Source organism: Lepidochelys kempii, chromosome 11, assembly GCF_965140285.1.
Source record: "Lepidochelys kempii isolate rLepKem1 chromosome 11, rLepKem1.hap1, whole genome shotgun sequence".
In the NCBI taxonomy this organism is placed as follows: Eukaryota; Metazoa; Chordata; order Testudines; family Cheloniidae; genus Lepidochelys; species Lepidochelys kempii.
Window position 1 is genome coordinate 57,061,820 of NC_136390.1, and position 18,300 is coordinate 57,080,119.

General features: G+C 46.1%; 1 protein-coding gene across 1 annotated transcript; it reads left to right on the plus strand.

Annotated features, from left to right (window-relative positions):
* Positions 1–46: 46 nt before the first annotated feature.
* On the plus strand, positions 47–6,785 carry HSPE1 (heat shock protein family E (Hsp10) member 1). Its single transcript, XM_073306310.1, has 4 exons — positions 47–312; positions 4,433–4,597; positions 5,760–5,849; positions 6,541–6,785. The coding sequence occupies exons 1-4, from the start codon at positions 310–312 to the stop codon at positions 6,589–6,591; spliced, it is 309 nt and encodes a 102-aa protein (XP_073162411.1). The 5' UTR covers positions 47–309; the 3' UTR covers positions 6,592–6,785.
* Positions 6,786–18,300: the final 11,515 nt, after the last annotated feature.

Below are 18,300 nucleotides of genomic sequence, written 5' to 3' on the forward strand. Positions count from 1 at the left end.
GTGGTATTACGTCACTTCCGGGTGTCGGCCCGATGCAGGGTGTAACGAGGAACTATTGAGGCTCGTGTTCGGCTCTGCTGTAAAGAGAATCCGGTTCTAGCGCGTAAGGCGCCTGCAAGAGTAAAAAATAAACGTGGAAATAACGTGTCTTCTCGGGACAACGGAAATAGCCCCGCCTTCCCGCGCGCGGCGCCAGAGGGGAGGTGGTGGCGCATGCGCAGTCAGAGTGGCACCCCCCACGTGTATTAGGTGTGGGTCCGCGGCGCTCCGTTACTCACAGCACGGTGAGCGGGAGGGACTCGGTGCGCCATGGTGAGTGTCTCCCTCTCCTCGCGCGGCCCGGCCGGGGGCCCTTGGGCCGGGCTTGCGTGGAGGAGGGGGGGGGGGGGCGCGCTGCGGCAACTAGCGCGGGGTAGGTGGGAGGGACGCAGGTAGGGGCCGCGCTCCGGCTTCTCTCCAGCACGTTGTGGTGGGAAGGGAGGGAGCTGCTCTGGGCGCCCCACCATTGCCGCCCTTGGGCTGCGGGCCTGTGCGGGCACGGGGTCTATCGGGTCTCCCCCCCCCCCCTCGCAGCCAGCGGGCACGGGGTCTATCGGGTCTCCCCCCCCCCCTCGCAGCCAGCGGGCACGGGGGCCATCGGGTCTCCCCCCCCCCCTCGCAGCCAGCGGGCACGGGGGCCATCGGGTCTCCCCCCCCCCCTCGCAGCCAGCGGGCACGGGGGCCATCGGGTCTCCCCCCCCCCTCGCAGCCAGCGGGCACGGGGGTCTATCGGGTCTCCCCCCCCCCTCGCAGCCAGCGGGCACGGGGGTCATCGGGTCTCCCCCCCCCCCCTCGCAGCCAGCGGGCACGGGGGCCATCGGGTCTCCCCCCCCCCCCCTCGCAGCCAGCGGGCACGGGGGTCATCGGGTCTCCCCCCCCCCCCCTCGCAGCCAGCGGGCACGGGGGTCATCGGGTCTCTCCCCCCCCTCGCAGCCAGCGGGCACGGGGTCTATCGGGTCTCCCCCCCCCCCTCGCAGCCAGCGGGCACGGGGGTCATCGGGTCTCCCCCCCCCCCCTCGCAGCCAGCGGGCACGGGGGTCATCGGGTCTCCCCCCCCCCCCCTCGCAGCCAGCGGGCACGGGGGTCATCGGGTCTCTCCCCCCCCTCGCAGCCAGCGGGCACGGGGGTCATCGGGTCTCTCCCCCCCCTCGCAGCCAGCGGGCACGGGGGTCATCGGGTCTCTCCCCCCCCTCGCAGCCAGCGGGCACGGGGGTCATCGGGTCTCTCCCCCCCCTCGCAGCCAGCGGGCACGGGGTCTATCGGGTCTCCCCCCCCCCCCTCGCAGCCAGCGGGCACGGGGGCCATCGGGTCTCCCCCCCCCCCCCCCCTCGCAGCCAGCGGGCACGGGGGCCATCGGGTCTCCCCCCCCCCCCCCCCTCGCAGCCAGCGGGCACGGGGGCCATCGGGTCTTCCACCCCCCCCCTCGCAGCCAGCGGGCACGGGGGCCATCGGGTCTTCCACCCCCCCCCTCGCAGCCAGCGGGCACGGGGGCCATCGGGTCTTCCACCCCCCCCTCGCAGCCAGCGGGCACGGGGGCCATCGGGTCTTCCACCCCCCCCTCGCAGCCAGCGGGCACGGGGGCCATCGGGTCTTCCACCCCCCCCTCGCAGCCAGCGGGCACGGGGGCCATCGGGTCTTCCACCCCCCCCTCGCAGCCAGCGGGCACGGGGGCCATCGGGTCTTCCACCCCCCCCTCGCAGCCAGCGGGCACGGGGGCCATCGGGTCTTCCACCCCCCCTCGCAGCCAGCGGGCACGGGGGCCATCGGGTCTTCCACCCCCCCCTCGCAGCCAGCGGGCACGGGGGCCATCGGGTCTTCCACCCCCCCCTCGCAGCCAGCGGGCACGGGGGCCATCGGGTCTTCCACCCCCCCACCCCCCCCGCAGTGATGAGCGCACAGGCGTTGGTGGGTTGCGTGGCCTAGCACCGGGCAAGGCTGCACCTCATGCCTCGGAACCTAGTCCTCCAGTCCATCTTTGGCGGGCTTGCTGAGCCAGCCTTTCCGCCCCCCCTTGAGAAGTTAAGCCAGTGATCCGATATAAACACCAGCTGAATAGGAGCTGAGATTGTAGCAAAACACCATGTTCTTGCTGTGTGCTGGTGGAAACAAATGTGTCTAACTTCTGGCTACCATAAGTAGTTGTGAAATGAAAGGCAGCATGCCTTTGTAATGGAATTTGCTGTCAGGAGCCTCTGAAGTGAACATGTATTCCAAGTTGACCTGTAACTTACCCAGCAACAATCTTTTTAAATTAATTAAACTATTTTTTCTCTTTTTGGCCTATCCATGAAAGTGACCTTGGATGGTTACAAGGTCATTTAGATACAGTAGAAACTGCTACACCGATAGAAACAGAGAGAACAAGGATGTTCTTCTCTTCAAATGTTTTTGCTTTGTCACCTATCAGAAACAATGTTGTTTAAAAAAAAATAGAAGCAAGACTTAATACACTGACAGAGTGAGCTCATATTAGGCATCTGTAATGTGTCTTTAGACAATGCTAAAGCCTACAGAGTTTGAGGAAAAAATTCCTTTTGCCTTTTTTCTGCTATTGTATCAGAGGGGTAGCTGTGTTACTGTATCCACAAAAACAACAGGAGTTTTAAAAAGGTAACTCCCTTCTCTTTATGTGCCAATATATATTTATGCCCGTAGCTGTAATTTTCACTCCATGCATCTGAAGAAGTGGGGTTTTTATCCACAAAAGCTTCTGCTCAAATAAATGTTAGTCTTTAAGATGCCACCAGACTCCTTGTCGTTTCTTATATTGATTCTTCTCTCATGCTGTCTTTCCTGTGAGAGAAATTACTGATTCGAAAAAACAGGATTTAGTATAAAAGCCCCTAAATGCTTAAATCTAAGTTACTTAAACTAAGTGTTTTCAGCATGTTGATAGTGTTGCCCATGTCTTAATAGAAATGGGGGATGATCCACAATTAGCTAATACTTTTGTGAATAACAGCTACCTGCTTCCAAGTAGCTCTGCTTCTGTTAGTAGCACTGGTCTGTGAAGACAGTTCTTATTCTTTTCTTGTGTAGCAGCAACCCCTAATGGAGGGACCTCATCTTGTTCCTTCTCCTAGTTTCCAGCTGCTTCTACAAGTGTCCAGGCTGTGGCGTCCAGACATCTGTAGAAGCAACTGGAAAGGAGCAGGGAGCCAGCACCATGTGACTTGGCAGTTCTCCACAGGCCACAACTTGATTATTTTTTAACTAAAACGTGTTCCCACTCCCTGTGCCTCCCTTTCTCGTGTTGCTTGCTTAGTGAAGTTGTAGGGATGGCAGACTGGTATGTGGCTTCTGCTCTGTGATCTCAAACACTATTACCTGCTGACTCAGTAGTTAAGACTGACATTGACAGCCCTAGGCTGGTAACATTTTTACCATTGCCTCCTGCTAACTTCAGTTCAAAATAATTGCAATCCTCAGTGCTAGCTTCGGGTTTCCTTTCTCCATCCTAAGCTGCTTTCCCCCTCCTGCTGTCTGTTTCTTCTCCAAGAAGCAAAGTGGCAATGTTTGTAATATACTTAAATGTATCATATGTTAAATTTTACACAAAATTATAAATCTTAACACTTTTGTAAAAATCACTGGACGGTATCTGCAAAACTTTTTGCAGATAATGGCATTCCTTCAAACATTTTTTTGTACACCTTATCTCAAACTTCAAAAGCTGGCAAAAGTAGATGAGTTAATAGTCTTCTCTCCCAAATAACTTAGCACAAAATTGTACCTTAATTATTGTATGGATTGTAGACTTGAATATTTCAAAAGCCTTGACCAACATGTGACATGCTTAATCTTTGCTTCTTGGTTTTGAAGCATTCAGCTAAAATAACTACGCCAACTGTTCCACAAGTGTCTTATATCTTAGCTATAGGTGACTCTGATTTCAATCTGTATGTGAACTGCATTTAATCAGAAGTAATTAATCTTAATAACATATATTATGCTTTTTAGATCTACAGAGGTTTCAACTACATAAGGTTTCCCTGAAGCTTTCCTCATCTGTTAATGTTTTAAGTTACCGTAGGCAGTTATTTAAAATTTATTTAAAATTCTGTGCATTTTAACTGTTAAACTTGTCTATTGCACATATTGAGACTAGGAGCCTATTCCTTCTATAGACTTATGGGATACCTTCTTACAACAATAATTTAGCTCTGTTTTTGCTTAAATATTAACTTACTTTTGGGCCTAATTCAGAGAGCTGCTGAGTACCTGCAACCTTCATTGATGCCAGTGGGAGTTCCAGGTGTTTAGAATCCAGTCCTTAGTTTGCTATTTAAATAGTAAAATCATGGTTTTGGAACTTTGGATTGCAATTTTGTTGCAGTCTCAAATGTGAATGGGCCCTTTTTATATACAAAAATACCAAATTCTATTTTAACAGGCAGGGAAAGCATTTAGGAAGTTTCTTCCCCTGTTTGACCGTGTTCTGGTTGAAAGATGTGCAGCTGAGACTGTATCCAAAGGAGGCATCATGCTTCCGGAAAAATCTCAAGGAAAAGTGCTACAAGCAACAGTAGTAGCGGTTGGATCAGGATCCAAAGGAAAGGTAAATATGTCCAGATTTTGCACCATGCGAACGTTTTTGGATAAAAGAAATAAAAGTGGAATGTTATCTGGAAAAAAAAATCAAAATAGCTAAAGGATGTTTGTCATTAAATTTATATTGTGTCTGATCAGAACAATAAGTATAATATTTTGAAGAGGAAGATGTCTCCTCCCCCTTCCCTTCCCCCCCCCCCCGCCCCAATTGATTTTTGACTGGTTTTGCTGGCCCTGCTCAGTCATATGGTGCCGCATGGCCCCATCCTGCACAGCAGCTTCTGGAGCCTGCAAGCTGTGGCTGTGGGGAGAGGCAGTGGAAAACAGCTGGGAGCTGTGTGGTGAGTTGCTGCTTTTGCTGCTGCCTCTCCCCAGGGAGCTAAAGTAGCTGCCCCTCCCAGCAGTTTACTGCTGCCTCTCCATGCAGAGCTAACACCTGGGAGCTTCAGAGAGGGGACACTGAGGGTAAAGGGGGGGGGGGGGGGGCGTGACTCAAGCTATTGGGCGGGAAGTGAACCTTTACATTCTGGCCCTGTCCTGACGCCCAGAAGACTAGACATCTCTGGCAGAAGCCCCTAACCTCACCACCCCGCCACAGGCAGTCTGGTATGTGGAGAACGGGCAGGCCTGGGGGGCTCTGCAAGCCGCACTTTAACGGTAAAAGAGCCGCATGCGGCTCACAAACTGGTTTGTCCAGTAAGACTATATGGTAACCATGTGGGGGTAGGGCAAAAAATGAGTCAACTAAATGACCAGAGGGGCAGAGTTTTCCCCCAAGATGGGCCCAGCTGACACACATGACACACCCAGACTCGGGCACCAACACAAGCATAACAAAGAAACAGGAACTGGGTTGTCCTAGGGGTTTTTTAAACTCTCTACTTCTGGGGGGATTTTTTTTTGTCTGTATTGTTACAGGCATACTTGCTAACAGGTATTTGAAATAAATTACCAAAACTATTGAAACTGGCATGATTATATTGTGGTGTTTTGACAAATAAAATAGGCAGAATTTGAATGTACTGTGCAGATTCCCCCAAGATTAGTACTTCCGCTGCGAAACAGTTAGTAAATATATTCTGCTTAAATTTTCCTAAATAACTGTGTGTGGTTATGAACAAATGTAAGATATTTCTAGAAACTTATGAGGTTTTTTCCTTCCCCTTTAGAGTGGAGAGATTCAGCCAGTTAGTGTAAAAGTTGGTGAGAAGATTCTGCTGCCAGAATATGGCGGTACTAAAGTAGTACTGGAAGACAAGGTTTGTTTGCTGAACTTTATAATTGCAAGCTAAATTGGTTTACTAATATTCAGGATTATTTTAAAATCCTTCTAGCTAATAGGCCATGTGAAAAAATGAATAGTGTTGTTGACAAACTGAATGACCGATACAACTGCTAATATTCAAATTGAGGAGCATCAAGCTGGCCCTGTGGCTTTTGCACACTACACATCTGTGATCCTCTGCTGTGAGAGAAACACTTCTGCCCCTGACATTTCCCCATACCTGCAGAGAGAAAGTGGTTCTCTTTACCTGTCAACTTATCTTGGGAGGAAAAAAATATAGAGGGCTGACTGCAATGTCCTCCTTGCTGAGGAGGAGAGACGATTCCAGAGCCTTCTATCACTAAATGTTACTGCTCCCATGAATTCGTGAACATGGTCTCCGAGGATGCTCCTGCCAGGAAAATTTACCCCAGAGCCTTGCACAAAGGGGTGAAAAAATCCCCAGGAATGAAAGAAACATAGTGACAGGCTCTCGGGGCAACAGATATTTATAAAAGTCCTTGGGTTAATAGTTCCTTTGATTGTGTAGTATTGGCTTCAGCCATCAGCAATAAATCAATCTCAGTAACTACAATATTTAGTGCTACTGACCCTGGAGACAGTTACTAGTTCTGTGAGATTTGGCTGCAACAGATATAAACTTATTTTTTTCTCTCCATTTGCAGGAGTATTACTTATTTAGAGACGGTGACATTCTTGGAAAGTATGTGGACTAAATTTCTCAAATGGCTGCAGTATCATGAAGTTGTCCATTCCACTAAAGTGCTGAAATCTTTTTCCATCATGTAAATAATTTCCTGTTCTTTATTTTATAATAAACAGATAACCAGTCTCTATGAAAATAACTCCTACAGTTCCATTGTAGTGATGCAAACACTTCAAAATAAAGGAATGTGTACAGTCAGAGAAACACATGTTCATTCTTATTTTGGAGTTCCATTGAACAGTTCAAAGTGCTGCTGTTAGTTTGAATTTTTGTAACTTTTCCAGATTGCAGAAAATTCAATTTCGATACCCTCTAAACTGTCCTGAATTTTTAAATTTTATTTTAAAGGAATTTTAGAATGGTTGGGTGTTTTTGTTTTTGCTGCCTTATAGATGTTTGTGTGGTTTCATTGTTCATCTGCTTCTCTTACTGCTCCCCAGAAACAGTGAAACTGACTACATCCAAATATGACTTCCATGCATACCTGCAGTACAGTTGTACTGGTAACAAACACTATGTTTCCAAAAAAAATAGACTAAGAGCTGGAAGGACTAAACCCCCTCCGCAGAGGAGTGCTACAGAGATTATTTTATTGTAATTGCTGAACTAGGTGAAACTCCTTTTCTTGTTCAACCTACCCGTGGCAACCTCTTTTCTGGTTTAATATGAACCAGACATCTTCTATAGAAACATTACAATTGTTGCTTAATATAAAAGTTATACATTCACACAAAGACGTTGTGTAGGCAGAGGCGTTGAATATTCATGTTATACAGTAGAATCTTATTAATATGCTGTCTATCCACTCCGCAAAATTATGTTCTGTAATGAAGCTTAATGTCAATAAGATGACAACGTTTTTAAAAAACATACTTCAGTGCATTTCTATGGCCTTACTGCTAGATTTGAGTCCTGTTACCTTCTGTAAAGACACAACCACTGGAGCAGAATTATCTTATCAACTGGGGATATACAGAGGTCTTCCAAGGGGTACCTCAACTCATCTAGATAGCTGCCTGGTTTTACAGCAGGCGACATAAAAAGCACTAGTGAAGTCAGTACAAACTAAAATTTCATCCAGACAATGACTTGTTTATACTGCTTTATACACTGAAGTGTAAACACAATATTTATATTCCAGTTGATTCATAATTATATGGTAAAAATGAGAAAGTAAGCAAATTTTCAGTAATAGTGTGCTGTGACACTTCTGAATTTTTGTCTGACTTTGTAAGCAAGTAGTTTTTCAATGAGGTGAAACTTTGGGTATGCAAGACCAATCAGACTCTTGAAATGGGTACCCTAGTCTGGAAAGGTTGAGACAGTGCTGTACTCCCCCCCACCTTGGCCTTTTCTGTGATGCACCCTGTCAGCAGTCAGTGAGGTTGAAGTTTGCTACTCCCTTCTTCCACCAGCAGCAAAGTGTGGTTTTAATTTATCCAAGATATGTACTGTGATTTAGACCAGTGGTTCTCAACCAGTGGTCTATGACCCCAGTGGGGCCTTGGGCTTGAATCTCTGTGTCCCGTTGCTCCCCGTGGGGCAGAAGCCATGAGCAGAGTTGCAGGGGCATGGGAGTGTTAAGTCCAGGACTGCCTAGCTCTGACACTGCAGTTTTGGGGGCATCTCCCTACCTCTTCCCTGGCATCTGAGGCCCCAACCCATGTTCAGGTAGGAGGTGGGAAGCAACTGCTGCTCTGCTCCATGGTACCAGTCAGGTAGCTGCGGCATTCCCCTGTTTCCCGCTGGTGCCCAGCGTTGCAGCTGCTCCTTAGCTCCCAGCCTCCTGTGAATGCTCATGCAGCTTATAAGAGCCGTCCAGGTCAGGGATCTAGCTCCATGTCTGGCAGAGCTCTTGGGGAGCAGCAACTGCAGGGGAGTTATCTCGGCCCCCTACATTAGGGTTAACCAAGACCCATAACAAATTTAGCCCTCCTATGTGTTGGTTTATGAACATGGTTGTTGGATGAGGGAACCAAGTTAGGCTTCAGCTTGTGTGTGTTGGGTTTGGCTTTTTGTAATGGCCCTCTAGGTGGCCAGGGCTTGGAAGTTACTGGCTCACAATAGGCTGGGTTTAAAGGCTTTTCCCATCATGTAGTGTATGGACTACAAAGAAAATAGCACTGTGGTGGTTTTGAGGTATTTGTCAATCCAGAAGCATATTCCAGAACATACAGTGGTGGTTCATTTATACAGACATAGCATTCTTATACGGTAAATATTACCCAGCCATGATTTAATTTTAACTGAAGTAACATTTTTTTCCTTAAGCAACCAACCCTTGCACTCAGCTTTTTTGGGGGGTAAGAAAATAACTTCTTCAAAAGGAGATTCAAGGTCACTCAAACTTAACAGTGTGTAAACCTTTATACAGAAAGTTCCTTTTCAATAGGGAAGCTTAATATTTGGCTGCCCAGACCTGATTTAATTTTGTGTTCATTGAATTTATTTACATCCTAAATGGAATTCTGATTCCTGTGGGGTTTTTCTGAAGCAAAAGAAACAGGTGCAGTTGTTACTACTACTGACAAAACTTTAACAGTAATAGTATGAAAAATACTGCTACTTATAAAAAAGCCAGTCTGCATATTAGACGACCAAAATAACTGTGAAATCAAAGTTCCAAGAAAAATGTAAGGAAATTATGAGCCCAATCCTGTGCCCCTTGAAATGAATTGCAACAGGCTAGAACTTTTATTTAAAAAATGCTGCTTTTATGCTCTAAATATCGTGAGTTGAGGGTTTCATGGTCTAAACTTCAGGACTGAAATAGCTGGACTTCCTGGAACCATAACTGTATTTTGTATTGATCGTATGTTGATAATGTTAGCTCAGTCTTTTGATCTTCCAAGGTAGATAAGGATTGCCAACTGTGGCTCTTTTGGAGGAGACCTTAAGTCAAGACCCCCTGTGGTTTATGTGTGGACATTCATGATCTCACGTGGCCTGGTGTCTTTAGCCAAAATGCTCCCTGCCCCAATTTTGTAGTATCGGTTGGTTACCACCACCTCTTCATAGACATCTGCTTGCATTTCAGTGGGTCTGCATCCAAATTAGGCAAAATCATGTGGTCATTACCAGTTTGAGACAAACTCCTATTGACTTGTCTGATAGTCTGCAAGGTGGTTTAGAATGAAAGCTGCTGAATAAAATGCAAAGTCATGTATTAGCATTTATTAGCCTAAACACTTGAAAGCTGCCCCCTTTCAATTTTACCTTCATGATTCCAGTGATGCATTTTATTTCTGAAACGGAAGATTACTGTACCCTAACTGTTTTAAAACCAACTGATTGTGCAACCCAGTGCTAATAAGCAAATGCACCTTCTGCTGTCACAGCAATTATGATGCAATCACTTATCTTCTATGATAATGCTTGTGTTCTGGGATTTAAACAGGTCACATGTTAAGTTGAATCTTTGAGCTGGCTGAGATTTAAAATATTAACAGCCTAGTTTGTTTCTGTAAGCTAACTATTCATAGATAAGAACTGGGGTGGAGATTGTCTTTTAATGTAGGTCACTAGGTAAGCCTAATATTTGAGAGTCCCTCTAAATAAGAGTCTTTTAAAGATAAGATGCACACAGGGTTCTTCTTCGTAGTGGATATCTCTAGGGGCTTGATGCCTGGGAGACCTGAGGGATACAGGTTTCCTTAGCATATATCCCACTGATTATTTGTATTTAGTGACTAAGAGTCCTAGTCATGGACCAGGACACGATTGTGCTAGGTGCTGTACAAGCAGCCCAAAGTCGCTTGGATGTATTGAGCATGCTAATGTTGCTACTGGTACTTCACCCATTATTCTGCTCCCTCCTTATGTTTTCCGGTCTCTGAGATTTTCAGCACTTCTGAAAATCAGGCCACTTTTATGTAAGTGCCTAAAATGGATGTAGCTTCTTAACTTTATGTAATTGACTGAAAATTTGGGGGATTTAAGATCTGTTTTCTCATCCGAAAACTGGGATAATGCCTTCCTACTTGTTTGTGAAGTGTGTTGTGGTTCTTGGGGGAAAAAAGAGTATTATAGTTTACAAGTGCAAAGTGATAGTGTGTCCCTGAATTCACTCTGCACTATAAATAAAGTGATTGATGGGCCAATATGCACAGATTACATATAAGGTGAAGGTTGTTGGTTTTTTTTTTTTTTTTTTTTGCAAGGCTATCACTGGGGGCAGGGACAGGATGACTTAGCAACTGTGATTTATCTGCCACTGTCCTATCAATCTGAAGTCAATGACTGTGCCAATAGTTACCCCTCAGGCTTTCTTGGGGGAAGGGCAGCCACTTGTTAAAAATTCTCGCTTTCAGAGGAGCAGCCTGTTAGTCTGTATTCGCAAAAAGAAAAGGAGTACTAGTGGCACCTTAGAGACTAACCAATTTATTTGAGCATAAGCTTGCGTGAGCTACAGCTCACTTCATCGGATGCATCCAATGAAGAGAGCTGTAGCTCACGCAAGCTTATGCTCAAATAAATTGGTTAGTCTCTAAGGTGCCACTAGTACTCCTTTTCTTTTCACTTCCAGCTGTTTATCCCATATCAGAGGTTGTCTGTTTCTTCCTCTGCTTTTTAGACTACTGGTAAGTGAAATGGGGAGGTATGGGTACTTTCTGTTCACCCCTGCACTTTCTCCCCAGCCTTTCGATAACTACATCGGATTGTGGGAGTGGGGACATAGGTATGCCTTTCAAACTTCATTCCCGTTCTGCCACCTTACAGATGTTGCCTAGAAGCAGCTGTATTATCTTCAGGAAACTTTGTTGCCCTAGCTGGCTCCTTCCTCTGTGATGATGAGGCAGGAATGTGCCTTGGTGAGGCTTCTGTGTGAAAAAGCACATTACAGCCAGAAGCCCTAACCCTGCAAAAATAACAAGAACATAAGAGCAATCATACTGGTTCAGACCAAAGGTCCAACTAGCCAAGTATCCTGTCATCTGACAGTGGCCAGTGCAAGGTGCCCCCGAGGGAATGAACAGAACAAGTAATTGTCAAGTGATCCATCCCCTGTCGCCCATTCCCAGCTTCTGGCAAACAGAGGCTATGGACACTATCCTGCCTAACAGCCATTGATGGGCCTATCCTCCATGAACTTAGCTAGTTCTTTTTTGAAACCTGTTATAGACTTGGCCTTCACAACATCCTTTGCCAAGGAGTTCCACAGACTGACTGCATTGTGTGAAAAAAATACTTCCTTTTGTTTGTTTTAAACCTGCTGCCTATTAATTTCATTTGGTGACCCCTAGTTCTTGTGTTAGGAGAAGGAGTAAATAACACTTCCTTATTTACTTTCTCCACACCAGTCCTGATTTTATAGACCGCTATCATATCCCCCCTTAGTTGTCTATTTTCCACATTGAAAAGTCCCAGCCTTATTAATCTCTCCTCATATAGAAGCCGTTCCATACCCCTAGTCATTTTTGTTGCCCTTTTCTCAACCTTTTCCAATTCCAGTATATCTTTTTTGAGATGGGGCGACCACATCTGCACGCAGTATTCAAGATGTGGGCGTACCCTGGATTTATATAGAGGCAATATGATATTTTCTTACTCTCCCTTAATGATTCCCAACATTCTGTTCACTTTTTTGACTGCCACTGCACATTAAGTGGATGATTTCATTAATATTAAATAAATTGGCCAAATACTCTGACTTTCACTCATGAAAAATGAGGGTGCAGGTTTAAAAAAAAAAAAAGTGAAATGATTCTTTAAATATTCATCTACTTGGTAAAATTTAACATGGTTGGACAAATGCCAGACATAAGTAACTAAATACTGGGAGGGAGAGAGGCTTAAAATCCCACTTAAGACTTCTTGGTTAAAAAAATACCATTAATTTCTTTTCTCTTTGACTTGCAAGAACTATGAACTGGTTGTAGATGGATAGAGCTGATACTAATTGCCTTCTGACATACGTGTTCTTCAGCTTGATTTATTTGCATTTTGGAAGCTCTGCTGTCCTTGAATTTAAAGTCAGGGACAAGCAGCTGTCAAAACCCTAACTTCTGTGCTTCAAATTTTAGCTAACCTTTAGAAAGTATGGAAAGGAAAAAGATCAGTACCTAGTGGCAGGGGAACCCCTGCAGCTAATGAGTGGGTCTGCCTTGTGCCATGCTTAGCAGAGCAGAATGCCATCTTTCAAGGCATTAACTTTGGATTGTATGAGGTCTAAAGAGGATGGAATATGAACCCAGATATTTTTACTTAATCCTTCATTGTAGGCCACCATTTTCCCCCTCTAATTTTATCACCCAGTTAGGGAAAAAGGGTTTCCCTCCTGTCTAGGGTTGGGAGGGTACCCTTTCCTGGTGTTCTGTATTAGCCAAACAAACACAGATCCGATGAAGTGAGCTATAGCTCATGAAAGCTTATGCTCAAATAAATTGGTTAGTCTCTAAGGTGCCACAAGTACTCCTTTTCTTTTTGTGAATACAGACTAACACGGCTGTTACTCTGAAACACAGAGTCATGACTCTTAGATAAAATGAGGCACTTTAATGTGAGCAAGTATGATAGCTGAAGGGCTCACCAATTCCTACACAGGAAAATGGCGAAGCCCAGAACAAAGAACAAGGTAGAGCTTTTATAGCTTGATTCAACATACTTTGTGATATCTCTTCCAGTTCAAACCGCTCAAACCCTGTCTGTCTGAGTCCTGAGGTATGAACATGGAGGCCCATCCCTATAAGGAATTCTTTCCCCAAGGGGGGAATCCAGCAGCGAGTCGGTGAGGGGTGTACTAACTCCGCATAAGCCGGAATCAAGGCTCTACAATAGCCACTTGCCCCTGGTAACTGGTGGAGTTGTTTTTTTGTGGTAGGCCTAGGCATGCCCAGAACGCTATTAATCCTGTCTTGAGTGAGCGCAGTAGAGGTATAAGAAATACGGTGCCCTAAGTATTCCACCTTGGGTTGGGCAAACTGTAGCTTGGAAAGCACTACTTTGTGACCTTTTTCGGCCAATGCACAAAGAAGGATTCGAGTATCTTGTACACAGGCATCCTTGGCTGTAGAGCATAACAGATCATCAACATACTGTATCAAAGTAGAAACCATAGCCAACGAAATAGAGTCCAGATCTTGCTTTAAATACTGGCTGAAGATGGTAGGGCTCTCCCTGTATCCCTGAGGGAGGCGGGTCCACATGTATTGACGTCCGTCAAAGATAAAGGCAAATAGGAACTGTGAGTCTGGGTGCACAGGAATGCTGAAAAATGCCTAATAGATTCGCAGGACAGGAGGTCGCAATTAAAAAGCTACGATCCTCCGATAACAGGCCAAGCTGGACCATTTGCTCAGCAGTTAGAGGAAGGGTGCATAAGGTGCCACCCACGCCTATAGCCTTTACAGTTGCAGAAGTAGTAGGAAGGTTGGGGTCCTGTAGAGTACTTCTATCTGCTCCGGTGTCAACTAACATTGAATAAGTTTTTCCTCCCACTACAACGGGAAGTTCCGGATGGTTTGCATCCAGCTGCACTGTCCAAGAAGTGGAGGGGGTTTCTGGCGGGGGGAGTGAAGCATTGTGGGCGGCTAGCTTTCAATCAGTACCTCCTTCTTCTCGCCCCCTTTCCTGAACCCTTTGGTAGGCTTGCATAAGAGGGTCAGCTGACTGGGGGGGGGGCGGTAATTCGGGCACTGGGCAGCCCAGTGTCCCTTTTGTCGGCACCGCCGGCACTCATCTGGCCCTGCCCTTCCAGGCTGTGGCTGGAAGTTCTGACCTTGTGGTCCCCATCCCTGGGTAGAGCTGCCTTCCCTTCCGCCTCGTCCCCGAAAGCCTCCCCTCCTACAGCTGGCATCTCGTCCCCGAGGGCCGTCTCGGAACCCTTGCAACTGCAGATTAAGAAGCTTTTCAGACCTCCTAGTGTAATTTCTTTCTATTCTTCCAAGCATGGGCTGCTAAACCCACCACCTCCTCCAGCGTTTTGTTTTCATAAGCTGGTTGACTACACGCAGACTTCCGAGCGAATGGCAATAAATTTTTTACATACTGGTCGATCACTTGTGTTTTTGCTACAGGGGAGGTTGGATCTAAGCCGCCATGGTTTTTCAAAACCTTACAAAGATGGTGGAAAAATTCCCGTGGATGTTCATCGTGCTTCTGAACACATGCACCTACCTTTCCCCAATCATAAACAGGCTTAGACATCTCCTCTAATGCTTCTAAAATTCGCTTTCTCATATTATTCCACACACGAACATTCTCTGGAACATCCCAATCCATTTCAGGTTTCTCTTGCTGATAAGCCTCCTTGCCTTGTACCGTCTCTCTGGCTTTCTTAAACACCGTTGCCTTCTCACCCTCACTTAGCACTTGATTTAAAACCATCTCTACATCATCATAATTACAATTATACATTGTGAAAATACCCTTCAACTTTTTAATAAATTCTTCCGGACACTTTCAAAGTGGGGGAAAAGTAGCAGACCAATTCATTAGATCCGTGCTGGTAAAAGGGACATACACCATTTGCGTTCCCCCCACACCACTTGGCAGTTGTCGCATAGGCATTTGGACTGCACTAGCCATCACAGCACCAATAACTTTTGCCTGAGGTGTGTCTTGAGAGCGGGTTTTAGCGGGCGTCGCATCACTGGGGTGTCGCGGATCAAGATGTGCTACCTCCCTTGTAGAGGTGCCAGCCTCCTGAGCATCCCTCTGCTCTGTGTCAGATGTGGGTGCATCAGTAGTGAGTGGGAGAGCGGGGCCGCTCCTCTCCCTGTAGTGCGCCCAGTCACTCTCCGGGGACGTGAGTGCGTCGGGGCTGGGCTGCGGTACCCCACCCCATATCCAGGTACATTCTTCCAATGGTATAGGATCCCCTGCTTCCTTCAATGGGAGTTGGGGATAAACAGACTTTGGCGTTTTTGGCTTACCGGTCAGCATCACCGGATCCTGGATTATAGGGTGGAGGCTACACGGCTTTAAGTTTTTCTACCTCAATTCGTAAACTAGTAGTTACACTGGCGCTTTTGCGCTGTTCGGCCTCTCTTATCCATACATCAGAATACTTAAGTTGCCGCAGTTTCAAATCACGCAGTACTTTCCGTAATTGAACAACAGTATGTAACTCAAATGTTCCTTCCCCCGGCCAGCGATTTCCTGGCTCCAGGTCGTCTTGCATCATTTCCACCCAGGGACCTTGACTCAAAAATATAAACTTATATACAGTTTTGTTGCTATCCGATTGTAAGGCCTTGATATCCCTATCATAATGTTTTAACATATAGCCCAGGGGCGTAGAAGGATCAACAGTTCATTATGACCCCCCTCCCAACTTTTCCCAAAGACAGAACCCCTGACTGTTGTCAAGACAATCACAAAGGAAAAATTCAGAACTCACCAAGTTCCCACCGGCTGGTGTTCACCAATAGGTCCGGACCCTAGTGCTTTTAGGGACGCCTTATTTCGCCAAAACGGTGGGTGGAAGCGAGACAGGAAGCCTTCAGGGTTAAAGCAACCCAGGTGCCGGCAAGAAGGATTCAGAGCCCCGACCGTCCACCGGTCCAGAGAAGCGGCAATCCCAGACGAGCCCCCAAATTGTTAGGGAAAAAGGGTTTAGCTCCCGTCTAGGGTTGGGAGGGTAGCCTTCCCTGGACTTCTGTATTAGCCAAACAAACACAGAGTCATGACTCTTAGATAAAATGAGACACCTTTAATGCTAGCAAGTACAACAGCTGAAGGGCTCACCAATTCCTGCGCAGAGGAAAATGGTGAAGCCCAGAACAAAGAACAAGGTGGAGCTTTTATAGCTTGGTTCAACATACTTTGTGATATCTCTTCCAGTTCAAACCAGTCAAACCCTGTCTGTCTGAGTCCTGAGGTATGAACATGGAGGCCCATCCGTATAAGGAATTATTTCCCCAAGAGGGGAGTACAGGTTACACACAGTTCAAATTCTTTCTACCCATAAACATAGGGAAAAGACAGATAAGCATAGGAAAAAGACAGAAGCATAGCTTTATATGATTATAGGGTTGTTTTCTGGTTCTTTTCTTTATCAACCCTTCATATAGAAGTGCCATTTTCAACCTTTTGACTGAGAGAGCAAGCAATTGCTGCGCCTGGAATGCTGGCCTTCAATGTGCTTCGGGGGCAGGGAAACTAATGCAAACTGCATTAATGCACTAAACTGTCACTTGTTCAACATTACTAAGTACATCCTACATGGAACCACCAAGCCAGTCACACAGTCAGCTCCCTGAGGTAGTTTCCAGGTATATGCATTGGAGCCCTAAGGATCCCCTATTTCCCATCACTTTATCTTGCTCAGGTTTTGACTGTCAATCTGGCCACTGAGAACAGGACTCGCCTCTCTGTGAATGCTGTTAGTGACATTCCCCAATCTAAACAAAAACTCAGAATGATTTAACAGCAGGAACCAAAGTTTACAATGTAGATTATGAACACTTTAATGTTGGGAATAAGCAAAAGTAACACTAAATGTGCTATCAAACTGAAAATGACCCTGCAAGGGGTGCAAGGAAAAACTTTTTCAGCTTGAAAGTGTATCTCATTCAGAATTGATTTGATTGGTGCAATAAGAGTGCATGCTGTATGACCCTTATGCACCTTTACTGAAGGATGGAGGTTGCTACAAACATTTTGATGTAGCAAGATAATTTATTTACCTTTTCAATTGGTAAAAACTCCTTACCCCACCCCTCGTTTTTTATCTTCCTTGCTACCAAGATGTTCAGTCTCATCCACCTTCTGATCCATCTATCCTGTCCCATTCAGTCCCCCTCCCAAGTGGTTCTATTTTGCCTTCCACTCCCTACAGGCACAGCTGTCTCTGTCTTTTCCTTCTCTCTGTCCTCCATTAGCAGGCACGTTCCCCCTCCACCCCCAACCTCCAACCCCCATCTCAGCAGAATTTATTCTATCTTCCTTCCTCCTCTCTGCTTTCCATCCCCCCTGCTAGCACTCAGATAACAATGACGACAAGCATTGTATTAGACCCTGACAAGAATATTCCATCCCCATTCCCTCCTCCCTGTCCTACTGAAGCTGTTCTATCTCTGTGAGAGTTTTTTCCTTTGCTGGCTCTATTTCTACATCTGCATTTCTATATGCACCTCCAGTGACAGCTACTGTACCCAGGTCAGGCACTAGTGCAGGTGGGAGTGCCTGGCTTGGTTCACCCTAGAACCAAGGCCAACCCTTCTCATGCCTGCTCACTGCAGACATGGGGTACTTATTAGCCTTTCTATCCACTTCACTCTGAAGGGCCCTGAGATGCTTTGTGTCCATTTTGCCACTAACATCCTAGCTTAGTGGAAACCAGACCAGCTTTACAGCTCTATCTCTATCCTCCTAAAATATTGCTTTTATAATGTTTTGACACCTTTTGTTTTCTTCTGGTACTAAAAGAATTAAATTCCCCTTTAGTTACATTTTTCAGAGTAGCAGCCTGTTAGTCTGTATTCGCAAAAAAAAAAGGAGTACTAGTGGCACCTTAGAGACTAACCAATTTATTTGAGCATAAGCTTGCGTGAGCTACAGCTCACTTCATTGGGTGCATTCAGTGGATGCATCCAATGAAGTGAGCTGTAGCTCACGAAAGCTTATGCTCAGATACGTTTGTTAGTCTCTAAGGTGCCACAAGTACTCCTTTTCTTAAAAATTACATTATAAGTTTTTACTACTTTGTCACTTTAAATTTTTTCATGTAATTTCTAGTATTTCTAGAGAGGGGGAGACTGCTTTGCTCTGGACTTGT

What these genes read in the sequence shown, in the direction of transcription:
- HSPE1 (XM_073306310.1), top strand. An exon ending in GATCAGGATCCAAAGGAAAG is followed by an intron (nt 4,598 to 5,759) that starts GTAAATATGTCC and finishes CTTCCCCTTTAG; the next exon opens with AGTGGAGAGATTCAGCCAGT. An exon ending in AAGTAGTACTGGAAGACAAG is followed by an intron (nt 5,850 to 6,540) that starts GTTTGTTTGCTG and finishes CTCCATTTGCAG; the next exon opens with GAGTATTACTTATTTAGAGA.